General features: G+C 41.3%; 1 protein-coding gene across 1 annotated transcript; it reads left to right on the top strand.

Moving 5' to 3' along the window:
* Positions 1 to 1,637: 1,637 nt before the first annotated feature.
* Positions 1,638 to 26,074, top strand: SPMIP4 (sperm microtubule inner protein 4). The gene is given in 10 exon segments (XM_087750552.1): positions 1,638 to 2,033; positions 7,005 to 7,181; positions 19,145 to 19,266; positions 21,496 to 21,522; positions 21,525 to 21,580; positions 22,711 to 22,735; positions 23,099 to 23,276; positions 25,270 to 25,433; positions 25,696 to 25,923; positions 25,926 to 26,074. Coding segments are annotated over 10 exon segments (1,353 nt in total). The 5' UTR covers positions 1,638 to 1,806.
* The last annotated feature ends 272 nt before the right edge of the window (positions 26,075 to 26,346 follow it).

Here is a 26,346-nt window from a genome sequence, read left to right on the forward strand (position 1 = left end):
AGATGGATGATGGCTGAAATGCCAGGAGACTCATGAAGTAAAATTGGTGGTGTAGATCCCTGCCTCACTGGGCAGTTGCTGTTGTGGAGCTGCAAAGAGAAGCTGTGAACTGTGGCACCTCCCTGTATGTGCAACAGGTGGGGCAAAAAAAAGCTACTAGTCACAGGCCCCAGCAGTAATTCTGGCAGCCAGAAAACATTTCCCAGAAAGGTTAATCAAGCTGGATAGAGAGGAAATTCTGCTAGGGTCTGAACAGTGTGGACTCGGAACTGCATTACGTTACAGAAACACAGCAGTCCTGCTGGAAGGAAAGTCTGGCTTCTGTTTCTTGCCCACTTGCAGATTGCAAATCAACAACTCTGAACATTTTTCTCTTTGCAAACCAGTAGTACTTGAATCTGAATCGCCAGTATAAGATTCCCACAGTGCTCATGTAGATACCATAGCAGACCACTCAACAACTGCCAGCATGACAGAATTCATCTGATTTTTTTCACTTGAACATGATACATTGGCTTCTTTTCTTACAATACATATGGCCCAAACCCCCAGACATCCTACAAGAACAAAATATTTCAAATATTTTCAAATTAATTTCCTATTTTAATAAAGCAAAGCAAAATCTTTTGCATTTCACTGACATATGTCTGAGAAGAAGAGGGCTTGATCAAAATACCCTTTTTGTTAAACCTTTGCCAAAGTCAGGATAGCAAGCATGTACCAGTGAGATGAATGTATATTACTTCTTTCTCCTTGAGACTCTCCTCAGACTCTTCTTGCTACTGTAAGATCCATATCCAAAAGCTAGCAGACCATGAAGTGTAGAGCAATGCAGAAGTGGCTTAAAGGTACAACTCAAAATGTGAGGTAAAACAAAGGCCTCTCAGCCTTCTCCATGTGATGAGCCATTGGTTTTTAGTCAAAAGGAGCCTTGTCACAGCTTGTGGAGAGCAGAGTGAATTCAGTGCTTCCCTTTGTACCTGTGAACTTCTACTAAAAGTTATTACACACCCCTACTGGGCTTGTCATAGAGCAAAGAGGCTCCTGAGAGCTTCCACAGGAAGAGTGAGGATTCTCCCAGAAGAAGCAGGGCACAGATACAAGGGAATGCTCTGCTGGCTCCTGGTGGAGGGGGAGGAAGCAGTAGTGCCTCCTCATATACTTCATCTAAGAAGTTGCTGGTGTTTTTTGAGAGAAGACTCGTGACGCTGTGAACTAGAACTTCACTGGGTAGAAAGTACAAGTCCTGATGCTTTTCTCTTGCACAACAGAGCAGGTCAGAACAGAGGCAACTTGTTCAGATATAAATGCCTGCATGGCGTTCTAGAGAGCAGAGGGGTTTATACTGAGCTAATATAGCACCTCTCCTCGCAAAGAGATAATCAACCAGTGTTGAAATACAACTTCACTCAAGTGAAAGGAAAAATAAAGCATTTCCCCTCAGCACAGAGGTAGAAAGACAAAAATCATGGCAATTAAGGAAAAAATTCTTTTCTATGAAAAGTATCACAGGTTTATTATCATCGTTTTCAGAGTGGGACTGGAACTTTACAGTGAATCCAAATTCACCAAGTGATACTTTCACAAGTGAGACTTTCTGAGTGCAAGTCCAAACTTTCTCCTCCCATTACTTGAAACTTGATTTCTAGCTTCTGTTCATCAGTAACACAAAGCAACAGTATCGCACCTCTTTAACCTCCCTCTTTTTTTGTTGTATTTTGTAACCTGGTACAAATAACCAGTAGCAGTAGTAAAAGCAACTACTGTTTCCTGTTGACGCTTGACAGAATTAGGCAGAACTCATCTATGTTTCCTCCTCAGCATCCAGATGCACTAACAAAACCTTTGATATTTGGTATTTTATCCCTGTATCTTCCCCTAGAAGCTCAAATACGAAACATGATGCTTCTCCATGACTTGTCCCACTACTACAGAGAAATTGAGGGAACTGAAATCCTATCAAGAACCTTTCAGTCCAGTAAGATACTAACTCCACTTCAAATTCCTTCTCGTCCAACTTTCTCACAAGACAGGTAAGAACAGAACTTGTAAAGGTAAATGATTCTATTAGAAGTATTTGATACCCATTTGCTGTTACCGAAAGTATTTTCTAATGGTTATGTTTTTCTGGCAAGACACAATTTTTTCTTTTTGTTTTAATGAAACAAAATGTTTTCTACTTTGTGCAATAGTCTGTCAGTTCCCTGGGAAATACGTGGATTACACCTGAAAAGAGGACTGCTAAAATATGTTATACTGTGGCTTTAGGGCTCAAAATCTCCTGAAGTAACTTTCATAAAGAGTAAAACCAACATGTATATTGTATTTCTAATTTGGAAAAAATTAGCATATTTCACAAACCAATCACCAACATGTTATTCTTTGATCTACTCCTGTTTTGAACCTTTTTTTTTTTTCCTAGATTACAGGTTGACTTAGAATTATTGAGATAAACTTTAAAATTAAAAATTAAAATTACAGGAAGCCTGCATTTTGCTTTCATAGTCATCAATGTGTAATCAGGAAGTTTCAGGAATCAATGCATTTTTACTATATTTTACAGGCCCAATTATACTGTTAGCTAGGGGGCAGAATTCCTGCAGTTTTTAAAGTTCTGGAAAGCTGAATCTCCATGCTGCTCAGTACTCATGACAAATTTTTTTTGGATCTAAATTTCTGTTTTTTACATACATAACAGATTCCAGAGTTAGCCTCAAGTCCTCCAGTGTTCTTTCATGTGAGATTTTATCTCTGTTGCTAGCAAAATCAATTCTTAGTTTCCATCCTACTGACAACCTTCTGGTTTACTATTACTGCTAACTTATTCCATTATTTGTAATGTCTCATATTCAACATCTGAATTCCAGTCAGAGTATTTTGGTATTATTGGATTATCACACTTGTCAAACTGTGCCTTGATGCCTCCCACTTATGTATCTTCCCTGAGGCAAGTTTTTGTTGTATTCCTTGCCTTACAGGAATTTGGGTGAATTTCCATCTGAACTGTTTTAACTATTGACAGATTTGAAAGTTTACTGAATGCTAGGTCTGATCCAAATTTTAGTGAATGTACAGGAAAGATTCGCTTTGGCTACACAGGATACCCAGCGAAAGGAAAAATTAAGCTCAGAATGGGCTGCGATGTCAGGATCTGAACGCACTGGCAAAGCATCTTTCAGATGACAACTATGTTAGACCCAACACTGAAACACAAACAAGAAATAGGCATGGCCAGGTCATAACATTTCTTTTCTCTGTGAACAGGAAAATCTGTATTGTAATACAGGAAGTAAGCTACATTTTCCTGCTAATGCAAACACACACTCACATGAACTCACCAATTTATACCTGAAAAGAAGGTGGCTGCCTGTTTTACAATATCATACATGTTTTTAAAATGGTGCATTTTTTTCTAGTCACATAATTACAAGCAAATAAATAAACAGAACACAGTTGTTCTTGGCTTTTAGAAATCTGCATCCATGAATTTATTACATTATCATCTTGGATGAGAGTATTTGTTACCAATATTCGCACTGATAAATGCCCATGAATAACCAGAGGCACGTCTGTGTATTTGTATAATGCTAGGTGAAGAAGGTACCCTAAGGATTTTACCCTGTGATCAGATAGTCAGATTCAGTGTTGATATACTAAGATGATGTATATAGTTATTTATATGTTTATTGGGCAAGAGTTAATTAAAAAAAAGTTCAGCTATTCCCACCCCCCAAAAAATTCACTGAATTCCAAATCAGTATGTTGATCAGTGACTATGTCTACGTTAGCAAGTATTGTGGACTACAGGAGAAGATATGCAGAGTGCAGTAGTTGGTGCTGAGGATCTGAGGTCCAGAAAAAAATGCATGTCAAGGTGCTCTTTACTTTGTATTACCTCTAGTGTGATTCCAGGGACTAAGGGTCCATTTGTGGCTGTGGTGCCCTCCTGGTGTGTTCGTGGAGCACATCTTCCAGTTAATTTCATCCAGAAGAAACCCAGTTCATATACTCCAAGACCAAGGCACTGCAAAATAGAGACCATTGGGAGATTCATGTCAAAAGTGCACTCCTGATCCAAATTAAAATGCCAGTGTGAATGCACCCTATGTGAACTCATACAGAGGCAGGTCCTAATCCTATCCCTCTAAGAACTCTCTTTCCACAGACCTTCTGGATGCTGTTGGCAACACACCCCCTCAGATGTGTTGGCTTCATGCACTGATCAAATCAGTTACTGGAGCCCTTCACAAGCTCACAATGTAAGACACTGTATTCATGCACTCTGGTTTGAGCTCCCCACAACAAAACAAATTTGAAGGGAAAAGTGTAACTTTTTAAAAATAAAGGAGACATTAGCAAACTAATGTTCTGATCCCAGAATGCTAGCTTTTTTTTTTCGTCAGAACAAAAGATCCAGAAAGCTGGAAGTTGGCTGTCAGAATTCAGAATAAATCTACAATTGTGGAAGTTATAAATGGTAATAGTCTCTACTAAATCACTGACTATATTGCTGAGACTCTTAAGGACTGTTCGTGATACACTCTAAAACGTTGTTCACCCTAGCCCTCATTTGATATTCTCTGGGCAGAGGCATTTTTTTCTGTGTCCTTGAGATCTTCAGCATCACTGGATCAATATCAGCTGTAAATGTTTCTTTGTGAGAAGGCAACTTGGAAACATTTTAAGCTTAACAAAGTCCTGTTTGGGCTGAATGGATGATCAGACCTTTGTGTGCAATGCTTCTCTTTTCTGTCTAAAACAAAGTGGTTGTTCTGCAACTTAGTAACCTATAGATAGCAGCCAACAGGGATGATTTATTAATGTTTCCAGTGAGAGTCAGCTTAATGAATACAAACACTGCAGCCATGCAGGTGACTTGGCATCTGCTTGCCTACTTTCAGAAAGGGGAAACAAGGCTTTAGACAGAACTTAAGAAATGGATGCTTGAGTTCTTTCAGAAACTTAAAAACAGAAAAGCTTTCTGATAATCTAGGGCACATCAGATCCTTATTTTGCCTCATCGTACGATACATATTGCTCTTCGCATCCTGGCAAAATGGATAAAGGAACAGCACCAGGCAGCAGCAGAGTGGTGCTGAACCACATGGAAGGAACTACATGATAGGAGGGCACTGTGCTGCCAAGGAACCAGAGAGAACAAAACACAACACAGCAGCACTGTCTGTGTCTTGTAGATCATGATCTCTCCCATAAATTTCCCTAAGATCCGTTTAGGTATCTAGGACTCTGCCACAGTTTGAGTCTAAATGTGCTCTGAGAAGAAGTTTTTGGTTTTTGTAGCCATTAGCTTTTCTTCCTCAAAAGCCTATATGCATAATGAAGGTCAGGATTGTAATGTTCATGGAAATGCTCATAGCCACATAATAACGAGCCTATTTCCCCTCACATTTTAGGACATGTGGGCTCAGGAATGTTATTCTACCTTTGAATCAATGTAAGACAAGTCGGAATTAGGGGAACCTTACACCTGAAAAACACCATAAGCCTGAATCTAACTAGTACCTGCAGAGTCGCACTTTTTCCCAGTATAGCTTAATGAAAAACACCCTCTTTCTCCATCTCCAAAGTAATGATCAACACTAGCAAAGATTAATAACGTCTCTGCTTAAACAAGGATTTCTTTAGCTGATACACCTTGCTCCATCAGGAATCATATATCCAGAAACCTGGAGCAACACCATACTTTGGAGCACAGGGCAGAGAAACCCAAGTTAACTGGGAGCAAGTTGGAATATCTGCATGATTCACCACAGCCTGTGCTGTGATAGCAGTGCAGTGGCTACACCACAGCCAACAAAGGCACTCCTACTGCTCTGCAGCCATGTCCAGCTGCTTGACTCATCAGTAAAGAAACACCCAATATCAGAAAAAGATGGTAGTACAGATCATGTCTAGCTAAAGCAAGAATCGGGGCCACTCAGTGATGGAAGGGCTGACAACAAACACAGACATGGCTGCTGGTTCCCAACCCATTCACCTAAACATCACTCTCTCTGGTTTCATATGAATGAATACAGCACACCAGTAAAGCATCCCGAGGGTGACCATTGCCCTCACATACCACAACGATTTGTTACTTCCTTGATAAGGTTTTCAGAAAATCCCTGACAACTAAGTCGAATTTAAATCACTCACTTTGGCTCTTATAGAATCATAGAATCATAGAACATCTCTAGTTGGAAGGGACCCATAAGGATCATCGTGTCCAACTCTGCTCCTCGCAGGACTTATCTCCTTAATAAGAGGATGGTTGGCTGTGCATGTGTTCTCCTGACTGAAAATCTGTTGCCACCCAAAAGGAAAGGAAGCCTTAAATTTCAGTGAGTTTGGTGTCCATCTTTACAACACTGTAAACCAAAACTATGTGAGGTGAACATGCATCTAAACACATCGAACTGCTTGATTTCAAATGACACAGATGTATGGAGATGTACTGAATATCCTCAGCCACTAGCACATCCATGTGAAGTGCCTGACACAGCTTGCATTCAGTGTGAATTACAGCTACTAAACAGTAACATTTCTCACCCCTTTCTAGAGATGGAGAGGGGAGGTTTTCAAAGGCACAAATAACAAATTTTGAAATCAGTGGGAATTAGATGCTAAAGCTGCCATCTGTGCCATTGCATATATTCGCTGCCCATATGCCACTTACGTAGTACTGAAGGGACAGTGCAGGTTTCTATGTGCTGGCAGCTGAGACTCAATTATGCTGTAAGATGTACGTGCTACCCGTATCTAGCACCTTCTTTCTTGCTCTCACTGATCAAACTATGACAGACTTTATTCAACCTTCATTAAACAATTGCCAATCACTTTTGTTCTTAGTTCTCCTAGTGACAGTTCACAGCAATAGCATTACCCAGAATAAGACTAACTCAGAGCCAAGAAGATAATGCCAAGTTGTCATTGTTTAAAAGATTTCAAGTAAGCATCACTGTTGTTGCCATTAAAGGACATTTTGGTGGTTTTTTTTCTTTCAGATATAAAGAGTTCAGGGAATCCCTTCACTGCTGCAAGCTTCCCTGGGCAGCAGAAAGGGAGCATGGAGGAATTGCACTACCTGTACTTCCAGAAGACAACTGGGCAAAGGATAAGTCTCCATGTACATTTGTTAAAGGACATCAACATTATAGTATAGGTGTAGACCCTTGGCCAAGGTAGGCTAGACATATACTTCTCACAGTTAAAATGTTTAAGAAGTGAAGTGTTTTTAACAATAGCAACAGACAGCTAAAAGGTTAGACAGCAATGTAGACTGAGATGTGCAAATATCTGCATTCCAAAAATGGGCAATTTAAGCTTCTGCTCTTCTCACAATGCCCTAAATATTAACATGGGAATATAGTGGTACCCACAAATCTCCACACAGTGTTCCGCTGAAACACCTAAAGTTCCAAATTTCCGTATTTTTTTTTTTTGCCCATCATTTGATAATTATTTACTGTTGGCTGTTGTCCCAAACACCCTTCCTGACCTTAAAAATGTCTCTACTGGCCTAATTTACAGCATCCACAAATCCCATAGGCATAAACATGACAAGTCAGTGCTCAGCTTTTTCAGAAAGCTGTTGCAAAAGAAGAGATCTGTCTAGACAACAGCTGAGGGGGAGAGGTCTGGCGTATGCTTTCTGAGTCAGGCCTCCTTCTCCTCGCCTCTTACCACAACCAATTTCTTCTTTAGAATATATTGGGGTTGGTGCCACTTCCACTGAAACTAGTTCCAAAAATTCTTGTTCATCATGATAGCATTGGTCAAAAAAATCCCAACAACTGACTAGCTGGTAGATAAATAGATAGATAGATAGATAGATAGGCAAACGATAATGCCAAATCTCTGTTGTTCAGACACTCAGGTAGGTTTCAGATCACTGCTACTGACTTACATGAAAGCTTTGAAGACAGAACATGCTGCTGCTTAGGGCTGACTTGGAGAAGTTCAAGGATAGCCTTCAGCCCTACAGGCTTCCCTGAAGAACAGGAATGGAAGATGCAGATTAGGCATCTGAATGACTGTCCAAGCATTAAAACATGACTCAAAGACTGGAAACATGCCTTCCTGTCCTTGTTCTCTGCATTATCATGAACTAGCCTCTCTGTAAAATGATCATAGAATCATAGAATATCTTGAGTTGGAAGGGACCCATAAGGATCATCAAGCCCAACTTTCTACTCCTCGCAGGGCTACCTAAAACTAAACTATATGACTAAGAGAGTCGTCCAGATGCTCTTTGAACTCTGACAGGCTTGGTGCCATGACCACTTGCCTGGGGAACCTGTTCCAGTGACAGACCACCCTCTCAGTGAAGAACCTTTTCCTAATGTCCAATCTGAACTTCTCCTGATGCAGCTTCATATCATTTCTGTGTGTCCTTATTGCTGGTCACCAGAGGGAGGAGATCAGCACCTCCCCCTCTGCTGCCTTCCTTGAGGAGGTTGTAGACTGCGAGCCTTCTCTTCTCCAAACTGAACAAACCAAGTCACCTCAGCTGCTCCTCATAAGTCTTGCCCTTGAGACCTTTCACCATCTTGGCTGCCCTCCTCTGGACACACTCTTAATAGTCTGATGTCCTTCTTACATTTGAGGTGCCCAAAACTGCACACAGTACTCAAGGTGGGGCCACACCAGTGCAGTGTAGAGGACAATCACCTCCCTCAACTGGCTAGCTATGCTGTGCTTGATGCACCCCAGGACACGGTTGGCCCTTTTGGCTGCCAGGGCACACTGCTGACTCATATTCAACTTGCCATCAACCCAGACCCCAGATGTCTTTCTGCAGGGCTGCTCTCCAGCCTCTCGTCCCCCAATTTGTGCGTATAACCAGGATTACCCCATCCCAGGTGGAGAATCCAGCACTTGCTCTTGTTAAATGACGGTGATGGGACCTCCATCCCAGGAGCATGACAAGGTGCTGTGATCCCACAGTGACAGGATTGGTGCAAGAATGCACAATGAGCTTGAAACAAGAATTTTCACTGCTCTTGTGTTTTTCTTTTCTGAATATGCAATCCCTTGGATTATTTGTTGTTCAGGCACACTCATGTAGAGCCCCTGATCCATCCAAGTGAACCCCACTCTGAAGAGAAAAAGAGGTCCAGAAACAAGCCTTCCCTTTTCCACAAGGTGGAAAATGCCCAGGTGGCATATAGTCCCATGTAGCTGTCTTCCTTTACATCCCTACCCTCACACTGCAAGCAAGCAAAGGTTTTGGCCAACTCAGGCATAGTACCTAATGAGAAGGTAGATGAATCACAGCGACTACATGCCCCATCTCAGAAAACCAACTTAGCAGTCAGAAAGGGAGAAAGGTTTGCAAGCTACTTTATAAACCCATGTTCACGACATCCATTTGTTGTTTGTCTTGGGCAACTCTCACAGTAAAGTGATACTGCAGAAGAGTTGTTCAGAGCATAGCCAGATGCTCACAATCCTGATAGTGCTATTGCAGGGGCAAATTAGATTAGCCTTTCCTCCACACCAAGTTTCTATATTACACAGATTAGCTTCCAGACAAGGAGCAGAGGTACAGTATCCCCAGTGGCACCACCTCCGCTGATCTCAATGAAACCTATGAGAGATACAGGATAGAAATTAATTAGAAACTTACTCGAGTGCAAACAATTATAGAGGAGAAAGCTGAAGTGGGCAAGATGCAAATGAAGTATTTTCATGGCTGTGCCTCTGATAGCACCCGCACAAATTTCAGTGGGGTAAGTATGAGAAGCCTAAATAAATATGTTTATAATACAGCTTGTAAATAAAACTTCAGGAAATATCCACAGTGAGAATTATTTGATTTTTATAGAGGAAATATTGCTTTTTCGTAAGAACCACACAAAAATACTTAAATAAAATCCCACAGTTACAGTTGATTTAAATATAACTTTCTAGTAAATAAGACATTACTAGATTATGCTGATATTGGTATTTTCTACATATGTGCAGGACTTTGGGCTGTGGAAGTATAGTACACAGGGCAAGCACTGGAGTCATACACTCTGTGGTTCTAAAACTAGTGGTAAGAGGGGTATGTTTGCTTGCGCTTCATTTTTTAAATCATTTTGTAAGATGTCTATGAAATTTTATGAGAAAAAAAGCTAAGAATGTATTTTCCAGTGCACCTCTACATAACTAATCTGTGGCTTTTATACATGCTGGCAAAATTCCTATGTATAAAACTACAGAACCCGAAGGAATTTTTGTTACATAAGAAACAAGGGGCTGGCACAGCTGGCTCTAAGAGGAAAATTAAATGATGCCCAGTGCTCCCCAGTAGATGCCAAGGTGCAGGGAGAGCACAGGGAGAACAGCTCATGCAAGCTTCTTTTTCCAAGTGGTGGAGTCACAGTCGGGTTCAGGTTGGAGGGATCTCTGGAGATCACCCACGGCCAGGGCTCTCTCCAAGTTACAGCCAAACTACTACAACTACACAATGCTCTTCTGAGTGGGACAGGCAGTTTCCAATACAAAAGTCATCCACCTCTTGATTCAAAGTAAGTACAAGGAACATAAAGGCGTCCTTTTACAGATACAACTGCTGCCACTTTGCAGAGGCACTGCTCCAGAAGACTTCAAATGTGATGCATTACTTATTGAGCCAGGCCACCCACAGGCATCAAACACAGAAGTAGTGAAAAGTGCATCTTCACAAACACAGTAGCTGAACTAGGCAAAAGCTAAGCATTTCCAGGTTAGTAGGTTTTTATTTTAATGATGGAAAGAGACTTTGTGTCATGGCAATCCTACATATGCATTGATCATCCCAAATCAGCCTTCAGACCTCTTAAATCCCTGGATTTGGCTCTAAAGTGAGCATTGCTGCTCCATAGTCGCACCCTCCCGTGGCACAGTCTGTCATTAGGAAGCACCCTCAGCACCAGCTGTCCTGTCTTAAGGGTGCACGGGACCTGGCCTCCGGGATGGAAGTTGGGTACTACTGTGGTGTGATGGGGCTGAGAGGGCAGGAGAGGAGTCTCAGTGAGTTTAGTTTAAGACAGAGGTGCTCAGCACTTCTGAACACGCAGCCTTGCACAAGAGCTGGAATGCTAAGTCTGACCCTAGATGCCCACATTGCTCAACTGACAGCACCCGCGGCACAGAAGCTTGCATTACACTGGACAGTGCTAATGTGGGAAAGTGCTTAAAGGGGAAAGAAGACAATAACCATCCTGAACTCGTGGTCAGACCCAGAGTACTACGAGCATATTCCCGTTGGACTGTGCTATAACCCCAAGCCTTGGGAGCCCACTGAGCCAGCCATAACAGTCAAACAAATCCCTTCTGATTCAGCATGATTCCTCTTCCTTTCTTGCAGCCAACATCTCTTCTTCAGCCATGCAATTAAGGCCACCCATTCCTTTCAGCAACAGACACTTGATTAGACTCTTTGGGTCAAGCTCAGCTTTAGCAAGGCCAGGTCAGGAGTATAAGCCTATTTGTAATACCAGGAAAATCTTACTGGTTACGGCTGATTTTTCCAACTGCATTTCCTTCATTTTGGCACTCCCATTTGCTCTCTCTTCTGTTGCTGGGGGTTTTTTTTGTGTTTTTTTTTTTTACCTGATGTCCCATACTAACTGCTTTGTTTTCCGTTTTTTAAACTCAACGACAGGTATGGTGTTGTCTTTTCGTCAGATTCTTTTCAGTGAAAAGGCCCATGCAGTTTGGCTGGATTCTGGGAGCCTTTTGGCATCAGAAGGAGCTGAAAGTGATCCCCATAATGTAGGAATAACTTAACTCCTTATAGGAGCAAAAGTTGGAGCCTGCACCCATTCAAGGCATTCCTACAGCTCCTACTGAGTGTTAGGGGTGCATGGTGAGGAGCTGTAGGGGCCAGGCCTTCCGAGGGGGAAGTACTCAACATTCTCAGGAACTCTGGATTCAGGCACGCGTGCTTAGCACCTCCAAAGTCTAGCCCTGCATGACTTAGATTTTGAAACTGACGATAGATTTCTACACTGGTAGCATCTATGAGTTTTGATATTAAGGGTTATCTGAGAAATCAAGACAAAAACATATCAATTGATTTGGATTTTTATAAGCAGATAGAGCATAAGCTTTCTACATTTATGCTTTCTCTTTGCACAGAGGCCTTCCCACTGAGCAGTACTGTGATGTCACCCAGCTGAAAAAAGTGATGCGAGTATGTATGATGAGCTGTAAGTTTAAACTGTGCGTTAACCAAATTGTGCATTTAGTGAATATAACAGCAAACTGAATATTCATTCCACTCTGGTGATATTACGCACATCGGATATGAAGTGCAGCTATGATATGAAATCCAAAGGGCCATGTTCTGTAAAAAGGGATTAGCTAGTAACAAAGAAGAGCAAACACAGTTGGGAAGGAAATTCAGAATACAGCATTGTGCCCCTTCAGTTTAGTCTCTTTTCAACAAGGGTCTCTGAGTTTGTTTTACAGGTTGTCCATACTCACCAACTTGTAATACTAAAAAATATTAGCCTTTCTACTAGTTAGAATTCAGATTAAACTGAAGTAACTCAAGTAACCATGACACCATGTGTATTTCACTCCATTTTTCTGCTGTATTTATATAGATATATTTTTGGAGGGGGCTTGGCAAGGATTGTTTTCCTCACTGCTGCTGTTAAAGAGAAATCAGAGTGAATTAGGATGCTGATGGAGTTCTGCAGTCCAACATTTTGCCACTTGATGGCACCAGCAAAACGCTTAAATTTGATCAAACTACTGAGATTTTAGATTACAGCAATTTAAAGTGTAAATGTAAATTCTTCAAAAGCAGAAAATGAACAAGTTACGCCTCTCGTATTAGCATTGATAGCTAGACCATATTAGAAAGCCAAGAATAATTCTGCAACGGTTCCTGTCAGTTATCTTTACAGGGCTACAAGGGGCGTTGTTTGACCCCACCACTCTCCTTTTAGCTTCCCTGCATGTGAGGTACCTGCTTCCCATTTCGTGTAAACTCAGACACTCTAGAAAAGCAGGAGAGCTAACTGTAAATAGGCCACAGAAGCTACACAAGGAAACCTGCAACCTTGCTCTCTGTAGTTCACTTCTCTCTTTATTACCTCATTACAGCATGCAGCACAAGCAGAAGCGAGTTCGGTTAACTACAAAAGCGTACAAGCCAAAACTCCTTTTTCCTGGGACACCTTATTGCCTTTGACCAGCATTGCACATTAGAAGCATTGGCGGTGCTGCTTCTGCAGAATTTGATTACCAGATACAAGGAAGTAGCAAAGTTTCTCTGCAGGTTTCTTCCTACAAGTTTCCTAAGCACCAAGTGACAAGAACTGGCTCGTGCACTTTTGTAAGATAATGGAGCACCTTTAAAGTTGTTTTAAAACCAACATCCATGCAAAGTGGGCACTCTCATATTGCACAGTCAAGCTGGGTGGTTCTGTTTTATTACCTAATCCATCCTCAAGAAAACTCCATCGACTGCAGTGGAATGACGCTGGGGAATAATCTAGTTCACTGTGACTTGCTAGTCAGATAAGTGTACTGTTATGTGACATTTATATGGGTATCCCTGAAACAGCAGAAACACAGACAGATTGTGGAGTGAATTAAAAACTGCGCTTTGCATGGGGTAGGAAGCCTGCTGTGTTTTCAGTGAGTCCTAGGCTGGCCAGCCTCAAATGATTCTTGGTTCAGGATGCTCTGGGACACATTCACTTCATAGCAAGAGTGTTCCTCGTGCCAGCTGCTCACCAGACTGGATCATCCATGTACACAGGGTGAGGTAGAGATCATGGCACCTTTCTGGGGATTTGCTTCCCTAAGAGGAAGTAACCAGGGACTACCGTGACTCTATGTCCTTGTGCTAGCTGTATAAGGAGGAAGGAGGTTTTACACAGGAGTAGGTCAAACTCTGCCCTCGTCCATACTGAAAAGTACCTGACCTTAGACTCCGGATATTTCATCAACAGCACACTGATGTACTCTCTTCATTATTTTGCACTCATATCTTACCATGAAACATGCTGGGTCTCTAAAAATATTTTATGGTCTATGCTTTGTCCTCATTTGAGCATTTTTTTTTCCTATAAGGTTGTATTTTCTTGGTCTTTGAAAGGCTTTTAAATTGAAGGAAAGAATATATCCTTTAAAACAAAAAGTGAAATACACACACAAAAAAATCTTCCATGTTCATAGTCTAAGGTCCTTCAGAGCAAATATTCTTCCTGCTGTCAGGGACTATTAGGTGGTGACAGCCACATGGAACCTTTCCTGAAAAATACCCTCTGAGTGGTGCTCTGCAGGCCTTCCTGGGAGCTATTAACGCTCAGTTTATTTACCTTATAGCCTGTGAGGGCTCCTTTGAGCCATTACTGTCTTTTGTGGGAAATGAATTACCAGGCATTTGCAATAACTCTGTACACTTTCATGGGACAACTATGCCTTTGCCTTAAGTATGCACACTACGTATCCTTGCGCAGTTTTGCACTAAAATGAATCACTGGGTTTGTGCAGATGTGCTTAAGTGCATTAGCAGTGGGCCACACGCACATGCCTTCCCAGTCAAATGTACTGTAGTTGTCCCATCCCATCTAAAGGTGTAATAAGTCCTCAAGTTCACATCAAACAAGACTGCAAAAATCCTGAAAGGCCTTGAAAAACACCCTTCAGCCATTGCCAAGAACCCTAGTTATACACACACACACACAACATCAGGCTAGAGCATTTGCAGCTGTCCTTCCAAAGACAAGTCACACCAATGAGGTTTTTGGTGGGTTCAGTGACAGCACCAAATGAATCAAACCTGGCTTTTTTCCATGTGGGTTTTTATCTGCTTTCACTGTTTATCATGCCACACCACACTTCCATTCCTCTGGCTGTCCCCCAGCCCCCTGACCCCTGGTGGTCCCCTGCCCCGCAGCTCTCTGACCAAGCAAGTTTTAAGGTTAGGCAAGATAAGTGATTGTCTTCCTTTGCAAGAATAAAGGGCTGCAGAGAAAGCCAATTTACACACGTTTTATCCTCCAGTCATAATTTCCTTCCTGTTAAAACTGGCAAGAGTGATACATCTTATTCTCTTAATAATTTACAGAGTACGTCGGAAATTAACAGGAAAGAGCAGCAAGAAGTTATCTATCTAGAAAAGAAGCTGAAGGTCATGACGCTCCCCACACTGCATCACTCTCAGGCCAACACCACACCTGAGAGAAGAAACAGCTCTTCAGAGGCTCCTACCATGTGTCGGAGAGTAGAAAAATAGCGGGAAGTGGGAGCTCCTCATGAAGGTCACACAGGTTCCAATGTGTCTTTTATTACCATTACTGAACAAGTGTGTCCCTGCACCCAGTGCTTGGCACTACATTGGGAGGGGAGCTGCAGAACTACTGCAGGTGAAGCCAGGGTTTCCACAAGGATACTCTCTCTCACATGAAACTCAGTTTATGCCTATTTTATCAAAAAGTCTTTGATGAGTGCCCGCAGTGCACTCATGGCTAGGGAAACAAGATGGTATCCATCTGGACCACTCCCTGGATTTGTTCTGGGGCTTTCCAAACTGGGAGCATAAGTCCCTCCAGCTTGAGTCTGACTTCTTTTCAAGAGACTGATAGACTCCATATCCTCTGTGCACTGAACATAAAGGGGCAGAAAACAAAATACTTAGGAACTGTTTCTTGTGTGATACTGGCAGACTCCAGCAAAAGTCTGCTAGAACTCCAACGAAAGCATCTTGGTGCCAAATTTGGGAAGTTGCTATTCCTTTCTTCCCTTCCAGCCAGAGCTCTGCCTTTCTATACTGCCATCCAGAATGGATGGCTTCAGGCTTGATTACCCAGTTTCAGTTTTAAAAATATATGGAACACTCTAAACAACTGTCCACCTTTGGTAATGCAAAGCTTTGCTGGCTGTTACAACCTGGGCTCACAAAGCTTCTCTAAATCATGGCAAAGTCATGAAAATGCATGTTCATCCTTATTTTATTGCTGCCTTAAGTTTAGATGTTATAATGAAAAGTGCTCTACAAAGGCACTCAAGTAGTTCTGCCATGCCAGAGCACAAAGCAGACTGACTGTCCTTATTTTTGCATATTTGTATCAGGAATATGTCCAATGAATGCAATGAACAATGTAACAATTCACATTGTAACACAATGGAATGGAAATGGAAATTGAAAATACTTCTTAGTGTTTATTTTCAATTCACATTGTGTTACAATTGTAATTTTCCTTCATGTCTGCAGCACCAGTAGACATACAGCACCAGTTCTAACTGTAAAAATGGAAAATCAATTAGAAGTATCTGTGGAATAAATTTTAAAGATTGCTGTTCTGTAAGTATGGCTATTTCTGCAAAAGCTTTCCGTTTTGAAGACAGACAAAAAGTTTGAATCAGAGTCCCAGGTCGTTATAAATATAACAATGTACAAATGGTTGTCAGAATCCAACATTTTGATTAAGTCTTGTTATCTTTGTAGCATCACACATTAAAAGTAGATCTCTTGTTGAGCTCAGTCGAGGCATGAGTTATGCTGTCACGGTAACTTGTGAGATACCACACCTCATGTTGATTGCACTGAGTCCCGTGGCATCACAGCACAGATTTCACAATGGAATGCGTGACTTCTGCACGTTGTATCAGAACATGTGAATAAAATTGATCTGGCACTTGAAGTTTATCTTCAAAACACCCATGCCAGTATGGAAAGAAATAAGCACAGGACTGTATTTAAATTCTTTGAGCAAGGGGGCATGTCTGCTCTTTGTGCAACACCTATTTTTACGGAGACTAATTCAATGATGGAGCGGCCAAGTTGCAGCTCTTGAGTCACAGGGGACCTGAACACGGTTTGGGTGCAGCTCCCATGCCACGGCTCTGTCATTAACCAGGCTACTGAGTAATCCCCAGCTGTGGGAGGAAGAGAGCTCCCACAGGAACTGCCAAGGCTGAAATGATGGAGTCCACGTGGGGCCCATTAACATCCCACACGGCTCTGTCCTCAAACTGAGCAAGGGGAGGAGTCCTGAGAAGTTATCACTTCACACCTCCTGCTTGGGAATGAATCTGGGACATCCCTCTCCTCAGTGAGAAAAACAAGGGGGCAATATGAAGAGTTTGGTATATGGCTTGTAGAATCAAGAAACTTTGTTTGATCACTGTACAGATAATAAAGCTTAAAAAAAGACTACCAGCAGTCAATCTCTCCTACCCATATACAGTAAAGACCCTTTCAAGCAAGACATGGTAATTAAGCCTTCCTCATGAAATACATGAGATTTTGGAGCTCCAGGTGAACCACTTAGATTAGTCCAGTAATATTGTCTTTCAGGCATTTTTTTAATTATTTTTTTCATTATACCACAAAGAACCATTAAGCAAATTAATTAATTTTTTAATCTTAGACATTTTTCTGACTTGGTACAAATGCCAAGAGACTCTTAGCTAGCCTCAGTGATTAAATTCTTGCCCTTTAAAGTTAGTGTTTTCTTTTGATTGCTTTTTTAAAATTTATTTGAAGCATAAAATAAGTCTCCATGGCGAAACATAAATAATTTATCAGCATGGAATGAATAAGTATTTTCTCTGCAAGTAGAAACAGGACATGTTTTCTGTTTTGCATTACTGATAAAAGGATTTATTTTTACTAATAACACATACCATTGTTAATTAATATAAAGCTTATTACACAAAAGTGTAAGAGGATAGATTTTTCCCTCCCTCCTCTTAAAAAGACATTTTGCATATCACTTGTTCCTGGTGCCTTTTCAGTTTTTGGCACCTGGCAACACAAAACATTCCTCATGGAATGAGTAGTATCAGGCAGAATATTGTCTGCGCTGCTTACACATTGATTTGTCCCTAATGTATACCGATTGCACTGATTCAGATAAAATGTGGGAGGTGCAAATGAATGTGGGTCATTTCAGGTAACTTATTTATTATTTTTGTTCCCTAATATAGGCTTCATAAACCACCAGACAGTTTGGCTAAATAAGAACACTTCACCTACATTATATCTTATCTTTCCTTAATGAAATAAAAAGGCAAGTTGTTCCTCTTACAGCCATAATTGCACAGTGCAGGTGCCTTGTCAATAAGCAGCAGCAACACTACTAGGCAAAAAACCCTCGAATGAAACATGTAATGATAGGTTTAGCAGGTTAGCAGTGTTTGCCTAGCACACCCACTCTCCTAACAAATACTGATCTTGCTGACTTGCCTATGGGCTAATTGGGTTTTCTCAGCTGTGTTGTTCATGGCCTCTTTACCTAACGTGAATTAAAGTGTTTGGGAGCATCTACCAAGCACAGCTAAGGGATCTAAAGTATGTATAAAGCAGATTTATGAGACAGAAGCCTCAGAAAAGCCCAGCTTGGTAAGACATCTCGTTACATCATGATGCACAGCCTCAGGAATGAAATTAATTTGGCTCCTGTATAAGGTTGTGACTTTGCTTTATACAGCAATTGGGGAAAGGAGTTTGCTCTCAGTAAGCTGCTGTATGCAGCTGTGGTAAAGTTTAGAAGAATCCAAACAGGGTGCTAGTCTCTTGTACTGGAATAAACCGCTGCTTTCATTTTCCTCAGATGATTTCAGGATTCCCATGATTTGAATAAGTTTTTTAATTATTCTACCATGAAAAACTGAAAGCTGAAAAGAACAGCCACAGGAACGTGGGCATTCCATGAAATCCTGGTTCTCAGTATCCCATAAAACTCTCCAGTTTAGCTTTATCCTCCTTCCTCCCAGAAATAAATGTCTTCTTAGAGGCAAATTTTGATTTTACAAGCACAAACTCAGTTACTACTAATTGGAGCTGTGCAAGAATTAGAAGTCCACATTTACCTTCCCTTAAGCCACATAAAAGTAAATGTGAATTGGTATAACTGATTATGTACAAAAGCTGCAAGGGAATCATCGTTGTGAATTCTTCGCAGGGTGCAAGAAAGAGGGGATTAAAGAACTAAGATACCGCCTTTCTGATTCTTGCATCTTTCCCAGTTCTTGCAAAGTGTTATATTTAATGCTAAAACTCTGTGAAATGCAAAATAAGGAAATTTTCTTTCTTTCTGACCTTCTTCCTGCCAACTCAAACCAATCCAAGACCACTGTGCCTGCCATTTCCCACCTCTCATCCCTACCAGACACACATCTCTAGGTACACAATGTTTGCAAACTTCAGATCACCTGAGGATCAAGACACTGGGATCGATGCAAGCAGTCATCAGTCTTTCCATCCCAATATCCCTACGAAGGCTTTTGATGTGGTTGTTCTAAGGAAGACCAGACTTAAGACTGCACTCTGTTGCTTTACCATTTATTCTTGAAACTTACATAGAAACACTACTGAAGTCATGACTCTCTTCTACTGAAGCTTAACAGAGACAGAATCCGAATCTATCAGTGGTCAAGCTAAGCATCTTGGCTTAAATTAGAGCTCTATGTGCTGATAGCTGCAGTGTCCATGGAGGATACCTCAGCACTGAGAATTATGAATAAACCCTATTCATGTGAATGCCTTGCAGCCTCAGAAGCCAGCAGAGCTATTAACATAGCTGCTAATCCCCACAAAAGCAAGATGGATTATTTAGTGTATCTGACATCTTCTGTCAGGCAAATAATTCTTCACATTCCAACAGAATGGAAGAGAAAGGAAAAAAATGCATCAGTGGGATCAAAACCTAGCAATTTTGGGGCCAAAGTCATGCCTGCCATACCTTTGCTGAGGACAACAGAGGTACCCCTGAAATGAGAGCTGACTGATTTAAAATATTTTATCACTACACAGATGGTAGAATAAGGTCCAGGGAGAGAAAGCAACTCTTCTTATCGCTTACAAAAACTGAGAAGAAGCCCTAGACACTCATTATTTACAGAACACCATGTAAGCCATCATGAGGTCTTTGTTTTTAACCCCAGCAGCATTTTACCCTGAGAGTGTTTTACACAATACATTGGAGGAAAAGGGCATGAAATTTTTGTTCTTACTCTGGTTTTCCCTGGAGGCATTCAATGACATTGGGATTTTGACAGGTACTTTGTTTTGGAAGACTTTAAAGATAACCTGCATGAACTGATGAGGAGTCCTTGGCAGCTGCTCGTCGCACAGGGTTATGGGGAATTTGGGACAGGAGAAAGTCAGCACCTCTGTGTGCCATGGCAGTGCTTGCCAGGAAGGGTTTGGCAATAACTGTGTAAAACAGAAAAAGCATACGCTGGCATGGATAATAAGAAGCTTTTCAGCAGAGTAAAAGCTGATAATGTTAAGTAGGAGGTCAATTTGCACTAATTAGCTGCCATTCGCAGTCATCAGCACAGTGCTGTACAGTTATGTATATAATTGGGTACACGAGCCATTTTTAGTGGAGTATTTGTCCATCCAAACACAAAATCTTTCCACAGAATATGTAATGCTAGGAGTAGTCATTTTTAGTCAGTTTTCGTTGATCGTTGGTCAATTTAAGAAACACTAATCATGTGTGTAGGTGGGCTTGCAAAGCGTATTTTTGTACAACAGGAGGATCATCGGAGGCCAAGACCTATTTCCAGCAAAGCTTAGCAGGCTCAGAATTACTAGCTAAGGAGCCAGCTACCACTGGCACTTAGGAAATACTTTAACTCCATTTGCTGTTCCCTCCATACGGTTTGAATTCCACTGAGATCAAGACACTCCAGTTCTCAGTGACTGAAGGAGAAATCTCCGGTTGAGACAACCCAGACCACACTCAGGTGACTTAACACTGGAAGGTTGTATTTAAAAGCTTTGTGCCTTTTCCACATCTCACTTTTACAAAACTCAGAGTAGCTATTATGTAGTTAATGCCGACATTGTTGTGAGGTAAATAGGGAAACTGAGGCAGCAAGACTGGAGAGAAAAAGCAGTGATAGAACCAGGGTTGGAAGTTAAGCTCTTCCAAGCATGCACTGCAGTTTCATTTTTATAAGACATCTAGTAGCACTCAGTTATTCCTCTGATGGTGACATTATGAGTACAGGGCCAGCTTCACTGTTCATCAAGCTTTATTGTTTGTTGTTCCTGTTTTTAAAAATCATGCACAGAAAATGCAATAAGAATCTTCCCTGCTGGTGTGTGACTCAATCCAGAGCTCTTGCAATTGGCCATGGGCAGTTGGCCTTCTGCAGAGGCAGCTTCATCTAGTATAGGATCCAGCCCTCAGCTGCTTGTCACCACCTCTCTGCCTGAGACAACTAGCCTTGCAGATCTGGTGGTGCAGATAATCACATTGAGCGCTTCCAGAAAGACAGCTGGGTTAACTTATGCTGATTAAATGGGTGATCTGATCTAACCCTACTGATACTGTACCAAAAGAGTGAAGATGAGTTCTGCGTGCAGATCCATGAGGTCAGTCTCCCAAGGTAGAAGAGACATTAGCAGCAGCTCACAGAAAGAACCTCTTCCACCAGCATAGCTGTCTTTATAGTGAGCATATGTCTACAGCTTAAAATGCAGCTCCATCTGTCATTCTGATCAATGGTGTTCCATTAGAACATGTTAAAATATTTCCCATATAGGTAATCCATATAGGCATGAAGTTGTCAGTACTCTGACTCCCAGAAGAAGGCTGTGCACTGGCTGGGACAGCACGCATACTTCCAAGTACGTCGTTCATACAGAAAAGAGCAAAATGCCTTCTTTTTTTTAAATTGAACCCCTCTGCATCTCTTTCATGGGAGACATTTTTACACAGAGAGCTCCTACACTGTTCCAAACACTTGCAGACCATGAATTAGGCATCAAGCATACAAAGACTGAAAAGCTTTAGAGACAGTTTTCAGCCACCTCAGCAATATATAAACAAGATCAGAAGCTAGCAGGCTGTCCTGTGACTGAAGTCCTTTAAGTACTAACTAGCTCTCATAGGACCTATCCAAATAGCTCTGGAGACAAGAAAAAGAACAAGAAGCAACAATAATAGCTCCTGACCATACGTTTGGGGGAGGGGGAGGGAGGGCTTCATTCAGAAGCCCAGATTATGCTCTGCAGCCCTTCAAAGAAATGGGTTTGGGCAGCAGTAGATCTTTGCTCCTCCTTACCTCTCCACAAGTCCTGCTAACATACTGACAAGCTGGTGCCTCTACTTTCATGGCTTCAAGAAAATAGACATCCTCTTTGTGGATGGTCCTTGACTCGAACCTTGCCTTCCCCAGTGTAATGATGGAGACTGGGCTGGTCCATAAAACAAAAGAGTAAATTTGTTCACAAACGATCACATTTCGACTATTCTTCAGCTTAGCTAAACACTAGTTCTCTTCCCAAAGGGATGTAGCCTGAAGTTTGACGACAGATAAAAGTCATGAATAGTGTAGGAAAAAATAGTGGTGAACAAAGAAAGATACAGCCTTTGTAGACACACAGTTTTACAGATGTGGCAAGGGAAACAGTAAGTGGCAGTCCATTTTAAGCCAGTCTATAATTGTGACTACAAAAGAAAGCTTATCTAGCATGTAATGTTCTGCCTAGGTGTGGCTACCATGGAGAACTTGATTCTAAGTTATTTGAAGTGAGTTCCGCTTAATTATCTACCTGTTGAATCTTCCATTTGAGTAGTAATACTGTACTGAAGACATTTTTTCCACCACATTTTTACTTTTATTAGCATTTACTGAACAGATAATTGGGGGAGGGGAGGGCAACACAACACATGTTATTTCAAACCTTTAAAATAGTCTTTTCCATCCAGCACACATATTTGGTTCATACCTTACCTATTTCTTCTTATCCTTCAGCTTCTTAAGTTTGCTGAAGAAAAGGGTCAAATATACTACCCAAATCCACCAAAGATAGTGGCCCCCAACTCCACTTTTAAAGAGCTAGAACATAACCTCTCTCCACGAACAACCAATATGCTATGAAACACTGAAAGGGCTCTGGGGATCACAACATAGTTGGGATTTCACAGGTAAGCATTTTTTGTTAAATTAATTTACTTGGGATAGCAAAGAAAGACCACAAAGTGTTAGCCCCTAAATTTCTCAAAGAAATTAATTTTTTGTCATTTAGTAACAAAGGCCACAAAAACTGTAAATTATCTGAGGTTTTTCAGGGGGACTGTGCATTAATTCTGATTTTCCTTGCCAATAAACATGTGTGACAATGAAGTATGTCTCCATTAAGGAAGAGGTCCTATGAATCCCCTTATCGTGGATAACTATTACATGAAAGCAGTTGGCAGATTAACTGGAGAACTAGGTGAAGACACGGAACTAGTAAGTACTGCAGTTGCTAAGAATCTTATGCTTCCACCACAAGTAATACTGGCAAGAGTATTACCAGATTCAGCTAGCAGAATTTAGCCTTCCCTGTGATAATACTTAAGCGCAGGGCAAGGTTCACTCTAAAACAGAGGCAAAAGTTCTGTATACTAAATCAGTCCTGACACAGCTGGTTGACAGAATTTCTGTAATGGATTAATGACTTGTTCAGGGTTTGCAGGGAGGGAAATTATCGTGATTACCTGCTTATTTTTTATCTTATCATTTAAAGTTGCCACCAACACGTGACAGCAATTCGAACGACCTTTTGCCTTGAGAAGCATGAGTAACAGTCTCTATAAAACAAGTTGGCAGCTCTCATGTGAATGGTGCAGCACTGCAGAGACTGAAACATATTGGCTAGATGTTCAGCTGGTGTTAATCAGGACAACCCTACTGAATTCATCAACTGACTGTCTCTATTGCACACTGCATATCTGATAAGTGACCTATTACCGTTGCAGACTATTGCCTCCTTACTAACTATACCAGTTTAAGTTTGGCAGAGTTTCTATGATTCATCCTCCCCCATTTACATGAGGGATTTGCCTTTCTTCCTCAAGGGTGCATCAGTAACATTATCAGATTCTATTTTAATGCAAAGATTTAGTCTAAAGAATGTATAAAACTATACTGTAAAACTCCATATTTATTGTCTTCCACAATTTTTATATTCTGTGTGGCCTGTATAAAAGTGAAAAGATACTATTTCTATCAAATATTACTCGTGCAAATGAAGCATAACATGGTACATAAGCACAGCAAATCAAGTTGAGCTGTTTTTTGCTAATGCATCATTACCTGTAATGGCTTAAGCCATTCAGTGACACCTGCACATTGTCATGCCGAGTACATACACACGTCTAATTTATTCTAACTGACTAAGCAATTCTGCAGGTAAAACAGAAGGAATGGATTCCTGCTCACTCTTCCACAGCACTGCTGGCTTTACAGCACTTCTGGGTTCAAACTGCAGACATACAAGGAGCAGGGCACCTAAGTAAGATGCTGTCATTTTCTTATAGTCCAAAAATGGCCTTGGATAAAAAGTCCCCAGATTGTCCTGCTTTTTTTCTATTGGATTAAAAAAAAAAAATCCACGTAAGGAAATTCCTTTTGAAACGGCATTTACAAGTTTCTGATAATTGAATCCCTGTATCTGAAATGGAAAAGCTGTCTAGGTTTTTCTCCAGTGTTTTGAAGAAACAAATCTTAAGCTTTATGATGATGAACACTTTAAAGAACACTTTCAACAGCTTGTCTCTGGAAATGAAAATCCAAACCAGCAGCTTACGTTAATTCAAAACTGAGCAGTTTTATTGCCCTCTGGCTTCCGAAGTGTGATTGGCAGAGGCCTACCCTGGGCCATGCTGATTTATCTGGACAACATTATTCCACTTAAAGCATACATACATTAAATATCAAACACTTGGATTGTTCAGCACAGTAACTGGCTATAGGACTCAAATGCACTTTATGTTTGAACAGTTCCTATACAATGTGGCTTTGACTCTGCACCAGTATCTGAAGCTTCAGCAGTACAGATGATTAATACAGGGTAACAGTATTCAAGCAGTGGGTCAAACTGTGGTTGAGAAAGCTAAAAAGCGACATGTCAGTGAGCATCCTCAGTCCCACTTGCAATAGTTCATCAAAGAAGTTAAAAACACACTAATGCAAGTGACCATTTATACTGTCACATTGCTTATGAGACCACAAATGGGAAGACAGATGCTTATAGAAGAAAGGAGAAGAGAGCACAAGACATCTATACCCATTTATATCTTATGCATTGGGGCGGAGCAGAATATTTTCTTTTCCAAAGCATAAAGACTGACTCTAAGCTCCCTATGTGGCAGGGCAGTAATGAATGTCTGGGCTGCTTCCCTTTGTCTGGGAGACCCCTAACTGAGCCATTTCACTAGTCTCAGGCAATGGTCTGCTAAAATAAGCAGTCCCTGCTAAAATAAGAGACTTGGATGACAGTGTAAATCCTGTTACTTCCTCCATATAGAAAGAAACATTTCTGCCTAGTGCCTCACAAACGAGACCTCTTGAAGGGTGCACTGCATGTTTACTTCAAGGTCAATGTCCCCATGAATCAATTCTGCAGGAACAGTACTCCTCCAGTGCCCAGGTGCCTCTGCCTTTATTCAGGGTTCCTACTGTCATAGCCAGCGACTCAGGCACAACGCTGAGTAAAATAAAAAGTGGCCAGTCTGGGTCAGCAGTGTAAAGTGACAGAAAGCACAGACCAGAAATGGGATGTGAGCCAAGAGCAGGCCACTCTGTCTCAGACATGCTACCAGAAAGTTCATTATCTGGATACAAGGCTGCCAATAAACAAACTTCAGAAAATCACTGACACACTGCAAACAGAAGCATTGTACAGGGGGCAGCTTTCAGGAAGGCCTGAACTTGAATCCCTTCCAAAATCTGCATGTTCCCTTTCCTATGAAGACTTCAAGCCCAGACATTTGGATCAACACACAATATGGGAAAACCCGGTTAGTCTAAGTAAGCCAGGCTTACCACGGGATGTAAAGAGTAAGGAAAGGAGAATTTTGTTGCACAAGCTTTGGAATCAAGAAGCATGTCAGCCTGCATGGAGACCAGAGGACAGGCCAAGAGAGACGGCACTGCCTGAATGGATCCCTAGCTGTGAGGTTCCTCGGCACCAGACAGCACTGCTGAACTGCAGCATTCCTTCTCTAAGGCAGCACCACAAAAACGTTTTCATGATTCCGTAAGAGGAAAGACAAAAGACCTCAGAGATAACATTATTGAGAAAAAGAGACAAAAATTCTATGGTTTCAATGCTTTTTATTTCTTTAACTGACACATTCCTTGGTCCTTTAAAAATAGAGTCACAAATAAAAAGTACCTCAATACAAACTGTCTGTCCTTTCCCAGAGAACCACAATAAATTCAAACAGTAAAGAGAAGGGCAGCTAGGCTAGCCCAGGACATGTGCAGCCTATCTGAGAAGACTAGAAGAGCTTGTCTTGGGCTAGAGGCTGTGAAAACATGACTTTTCTTGAGAAACACAGTAATGGGATAAACACTGGTTACAGAAAGAGCTGGTTCATTAAAGGCCAAATAGATTCACAA

This window comes from Nipponia nippon, unplaced genomic scaffold, assembly GCF_047370975.1.
Source record: "Nipponia nippon isolate SJK-2023a ecotype South Korea unplaced genomic scaffold, ASM4737097v1 scaffold_1, whole genome shotgun sequence".
In the NCBI taxonomy this organism is placed as follows: domain Eukaryota; kingdom Metazoa; phylum Chordata; class Aves; order Pelecaniformes; family Threskiornithidae; genus Nipponia; species Nipponia nippon.